This window comes from Octodon degus, unplaced genomic scaffold (assembly GCF_000260255.1).
Source record: "Octodon degus isolate 3935 unplaced genomic scaffold, OctDeg1.0 scaffold00013, whole genome shotgun sequence".
Lineage (NCBI taxonomy): Eukaryota > Metazoa > Chordata > Mammalia > Rodentia > Octodontidae > Octodon > Octodon degus.
The window spans coordinates 20,560,773-20,566,941 of NW_004524589.1; the positions used below are offsets into that span (position 1 = coordinate 20,560,773).

Sequence of the window (6,169 nt, forward strand, 5' to 3'; positions counted from 1 at the left end):
AAATGAGAATAGTCCATTTAAATGTTATAATCTCAAGGAATCAGAACAGAATGATTTTAGAGGTCCAAGAGTATTGTTAGTATTTGTGGGGAAACACTAAGTGTTAATTTTATGTGTAAGGAAATAAACAATTTAAAAATAATAACTGTAAATTGAAATTATCCATATAATACAGTTAAGAGTCTCATGAATTTTATTTGGGTGTCCTCACTAGAGTGAACATGTAGGAGATTCAACTCATTCCCACAGATGGACATCTCTAGAATTAGTCAAAGGAACTTATACCACAGATGATTCACCCAGTGACATAGCGGAAATCAGACTTGACAAAGTTGTTCCTTTAAAGGTAATTTCTACCATGTTTTTGTTAAGAGATAAAATGTTGTTAAAATTATTCCATTAATTTTCATTGTTAGATACAGCTTTTTCTAAATCATCCTTATATAGTGCTTCAAATATTTACAGATCTTGTACTATATTGTGTTCTATTTTAGACAGTGTCTTTTAAAGTCTGGTACAGAAGAAAAAATCATTAGGTTTTAGAGTCAAACAAGCCTCTTTAACGTACCTGATCTACCATATCTTAGTCTTAGGAGATGAGCAAGTCATGATTTTATCACTTTGAAACTGATTTATAGATTGAGAAGAATAATATCTAGTATAGTGTTATAGAGATTATATTAAATAATGGAAGGCAGCCTTCTATTTCTTGTATGCATATTACTCCCCATCATTCCCTTGTACTAAGACTCCTTTAAAAAGGTTATTCTAACAAATAATATGTTATTAAAGTTACTTCTTTATATAATTTGATTTTCTAAATGTATTTGGCAAAATAGAGAAATTTTACTTTAAAGTGATTATTGCGAAGATAGCATTAAGTATATCTAAATTTATCTGAAATAAATTTCATTAGAGAACAGAATTTTGGATAAAGTAGACTTATCAGAGACTTTATCAAAAAATTGACATACTGAAAATCTAAAAGCTTTTATAAAGTTTATATCATGGGTCATAAAATATGAGTATATATAACTAGCATTTTAAACATACTGTGCATCATATTCTGGAAAATTATTTTCTCATATTTTCCCCATGTCTGTCTGCCTTGTCTTTGTCTCTGAATTAATATCTCCCAAAATAAAAATACAATGGATTCAACTGGGTATGACAGCATCCACCTATAATCCCCACACTTGAGGCTGAAGCAAGAATATCTCAAGGATTGGAAATGTTCTATCAGTGTGCATAGGGCAGGAACTAGTAGCACTACTCGTTCTCAAAACCTAGGTCTGCCTTTTGCCGGCTGTGTGACTTCAGGACAAGATGTTTCACTTCTGCACCTCATATTGCTCACCTGTAGAAAACGTACCTAATGAGGACATTTTAAAGATTGATTTATTTAAATCATATGAAATATTTAGTCTAGTTTCTTTTTTTTTTTTTTTTTTTTTTTTGTGGAACCGGGGATTGAACTCAGATCCTTGTGTTTGCCAGTCAAGCACTTATCCTACTGAGCCATCTCCCTGGCCCCAGTCTAGTTTCTTTTATACAAAAAGGCATTCAGTAAGTGTTAGCTGTCATGTTTGATTCATCAAAAATTCAGTAAAATGCAGTAATAATATGCATAAACATGGTAAGTCTTATTTACTGCTTGAGTTGTTTCTGTATATCCTGTATGCATTAGGAATAAATATAAATATGTTTTACATGTTTTTCATGAAGGAAAATGTTAAATATGCTGTGCGCTTGAGGAACTATGGAAGCCGTACAGCCAATGGAGATGGAGGGATGACCACAGTTCAGTGCCCTGACGGTGTGACCTTTACATTCAGCACATGCAGCCTGAGTAGTAATGGTACAAACCAAACCAGAGGACAGATTCCACAGATACTCTACTATCGGTATGTGCATCTATAGTTAGAAAATACTCTTAATGCATAATGTACTACCAAGGGAAAATATTGTAACTGAATAATTATAATTAAATTATACACTGTGTCTATCTTCTAATACATACTTGTGCTAATTCATAAAGAAGTCTCATTTTGAGATACAAATTCAGATAAAAATTTTTGTTATTGAAATTTTGTGGGTTACATGTGCTATTTCTTGTCATTTTACTGTTACTTGTGTATATTGCAAGTTTACATGTAACTTATTCATTTCCTTTTATAAATGCCTAATGACAGTGATTAGATCTACTCAACCCAGGTAATGGTATTGCCTTAGTCCTATAGTCCAGTCTACAGAATATTTCAGTGCTACTGAATCTTTTACCTATTAGCACTAGTCCTAGAGCCCTAGAAAATATAATGATGTTTTTCTCATATATTTCAAGGAAAACTATTCTGGATACAAACAGTTAGAAATAAAAGAATGATGACATTTGCATTTAAAAAAAGTTTTAGGGTCAGCCAAATAACTCAGTGGATTAAAGCGCCTGCAAGCAGGTGCAGGGACTGGGGGTTTCATCCCGGGCCTTCCATGCCGCCCTCACCCCTGGGCGCACTGAGAGGGCAGTTGAGACTGGGTGTGGTGGTATGTGCCTATAATTCCAGCACTTGGGAAGCTGTCAACAGGAGAATCACTAGGAGTCCGATCTGTAGTGAGACCTGAACATCCTGTAGACCCTTCCCTAAAATACAGAAAAAAATAAAAAATAATAAATAAATAAATAAGTTTTAAACACAAATTTCTCAATAAGCCTGAATTTTTCTTTTAGTAACTTAGCCAGATTGTTACAAAGCACAAAAAAATATTATTCTTTATCCCAATCATAGATTAAAAACTATAACATGCACAAAAGAAGGGTAGCAAAGCTAGACAGTCATTAATGATATTTGCTATCCTTTTATTTAAAAAAGCAGTGGGAAGAATTTATTGAGAGAAAGAAAGCTTCTGTGTGACGGGGTCATGAGAGGGCTCAGAAAGTGAATTACCCACCACTCTGCTTCTCAAGGGTGTTTATTGAGGAAAGCCACGTGGTAGGCAGTCTTAAGGTGAAACTGAATTATAACCAGTCAATAAGACTTCAAACATAGTCTCTTAGGTAGTATTGATCCAAGGGTAAATCATAGGATGGGGTTAAATGGGAAAAAACTATGGCCAGCCAATATGTCTGCTATCTTTTAGGCATTTTTATACTTAACCACCAAGCTTTACTTAAAAATGAGCAAGATTTAATTCTTTTAGCTTTAAACACCAGTTTATTCTGATGACTTCCAAGTCTGTATCTCTAGCCTTCATGTCTTCTAAGCTCTAGGGCAAAAATTCAGATTCCTCTTTGACATTCTCCTTTGAATGACATCAGTTAAGAGAATGCTGGTTAACATATACCTCTGAGCACTTAGGCTACATGCCAGGCTTTTCTCTAGTGTATCTCTTTTATGTGAATAGTCATGATGTAAGCACTTCTTTTACCCAGCTTTTAAAAAGAAGATGAAGCTGAGGTGCCAAGTCATTAAACATCTTACCTGAATCACACTTGTATGTATTTATGGCACAGGGACTCGTAGGCAAAAAATGATACTGTAGATGACATAATCTTAAACCACTAGACACATGCTCTGTAAGGATTCTGTGTAGTTGGCTGATAGATCTTAGAGCTGGCACATCCATAGTATTCACAGTACTCTTCTTCCACCCACTGTTACACCCAAACACTTTGTCTTTCTTAATGTCTCATTGCTGAGACAAAATACTGGACACCCAAAGGTAAAGGAGGAAAGTTTATTTAGCTCAGAGTTTTTGTAAGTTTTAGACCATAATTGGTTGGCTCTAAGGGTGGAATGGCATAGGAGCAACCATTCATGACTGCAGAAGATACTGAAGGTAACAAAAGAGAAGCCCTCTTTATGGCTCTTACTTTGAATGCAGGCTACCTCCCCTGGGGCAGGTGTAGCACTCACCCCTTTTAATCCTAATGCTGGACCATGAATCAATCTCAAACTCTAGATTCAGCCACCTTTAAAAGCTCCCCACCCCATGACTGCATGAAGCTTTGAGGGGACATCCAGAAACAAACCCTAACATTTCCTGTCAAACATCACATCTTGTCTATCAACTAATCCTGGCAGTGTACTTTTAAAATGTCACTAATTTGTCCTTTACTACCACTCACATAATTAGCAGTCTAGTCCAAAGCCACCAGCCCATTTTATTCTGTCTGTAAAATTATAACCTCTGCATTAGTCTCACTTTTCTTTGTTGCCTTCCTGCACTCATTTTTCCCCAGTGCAGCTAGCATGCCATGCTCAGCTCTTGTCAAGTCTAATAACCTATTCCCATACCAGTATTTAATGTGACATTATTACCATGACCTACCAGTCTCACATAATCTGGTTTCTGTTTCCTTTTCTACCCAAATGTTTTTCTCTTTCTCTTTCTCTTTCAATCCAGAAATATTTGTCTTCATTCTGTTTTTTGAACTCTCAACATTTTGTCCCCTTTGTCATAACACTTTTCTGCCAGAACTGCATGAATGTTTCAATTTTTGTTTATCTTTTTTCAAAGTCTTTATTCTTTCTGAAATCATCATATTCTTATTAAGTGTTTTAACTTTTTTGTACTGTAAATAAAATGACAAGCCCTGATTAACATTATGAAATACTTTCTTGATTACTCATGTCATAGGAGTGAATTTGATGGAGATTTACAATCCCAACTTCTGAGTAAAGCCAATGAAGAAGACAAGAACTGTAGCAGAGCTCTCTCTGTAGTAAGCACTGTTGTTCGAGCTGCCAAGGATCTCTTGCACAGAGCTCTTGCTGTGGATGGTAAGACTTGCTTTTCCTTTCTTGATAATTGCAGTTTTGATTCTTTGTGTATTCCTTAAATTATCCAGAGTTATTGAAGAGGAGCTATCCTCTGGAACTCCAAAGTGTTTTATTCATTATGTATCTATGTATACATTAACCCATTTATGCCAAAGATGGAAATTTTTTTAGTTTTTATATGAAATTTGTATACGTTATTTAGAAGAATTCAAGGAACAAGAATTTGAAAAGAATATATTATATCATGTTCCATTGTTGTGAGGGTTCCAAAGATGGATCACTAGGCCTTGAAGAGTTAATTTTCAGTTAGTCATGTTCTTCATACTCTAATGCAAATTTTTGTAGATTGTTCAGCAACAGTGGAGCTGGGGATATAGCATAGTGATAGATCACTAGCGTAGAATGCTCATGGCCCCAGATTTAAATCCCTGGTATATGGATACAATGATGGGAGGGAGTGTGGAGCAGAAACAATTAGCTGACATTCTAATTCTGTAAGAGGAAAAAAAAAACTATCTTGATTAAACTAGATATTTGCCTTATTCTGTTTTTAGTAGTCAAAACACTTTCTCCTCCTTTCTGTCCTATAATGTGTCACCATTCACCCAATTGTCTGGGGAACTACCCATCTTCTCAGATTTGGCTAAGTTCTATAGGTTATTGCACTTAAATTCTCCAGTTTATATTCTTCTTACTATCTGTTTTCTCATTGCCTACTATAGGCTGCCATAGTAAAAGCACATGTTCTCTTTTCTTGTGATGGCTAATATTGTACTAATCTCACTGCCACCTTGCCCCCATTTCCTGTCTAGTTATCTAGTCTTCTCTCACACTGACAGCAGTTATCAAGAAGAACATTCACTGTTATCTTCTGTCCCTTAATGTTGTTACAGTTTACAACATTTGTTCCTAAGCTTAGTAGTACATCAGAGTCACCAGAGAAACTTGTTAAAAATAGAGTATTTGGACCATCCCCAGGGATTTAGGCAGGACTAAGAAAACTTTTAAAGTAAATATGCAGCTTATTCTAATGAAACAGCAGATCTATAAATCATTATGTTGGAGAAAAATTGGACTATAGAATAAAAGATTTTACAATACAGAATTAGCTTATCTTTCTCCAACCATATTCATGGGTAAATGGTTAAAATGTTTATCAGCAAAGTGTTTTTGTTGGAAAAATGAAAGTATAGCATAATAGGAAACATTTTTGAGTGTTTTATATGTGTAGGCATTATTCTATGCATTTTACATTTTAATCTTTTTAGCATCCTGTGAAAAAATATTGGTTTTATCTTATTTTGCAGATTAAGTAATTTTCTCACCCTCCTTCTCTTTTTTTGGGGTGGGGGATTGGTATACAGGGAATGGAACCCAGAACCTTGCACTTG

General features: G+C 34.9%; 1 protein-coding gene across 1 annotated transcript in view; it reads left to right on the top strand.

The window, feature by feature from the left end:
• Mycbp2 (MYC binding protein 2, E3 ubiquitin protein ligase) overlaps positions 1-6,169 on the top strand; it is a 328,854-nt gene that overhangs the window by 189,132 nt on the left and 133,553 nt on the right. The window contains 3 exon segments of the mRNA XM_023709607.1: positions 215-346; positions 1,726-1,904; positions 4,636-4,778. Coding sequence (XP_023565375.1) covers positions 215-346; positions 1,726-1,904; positions 4,636-4,778 — 454 coding nt within the window.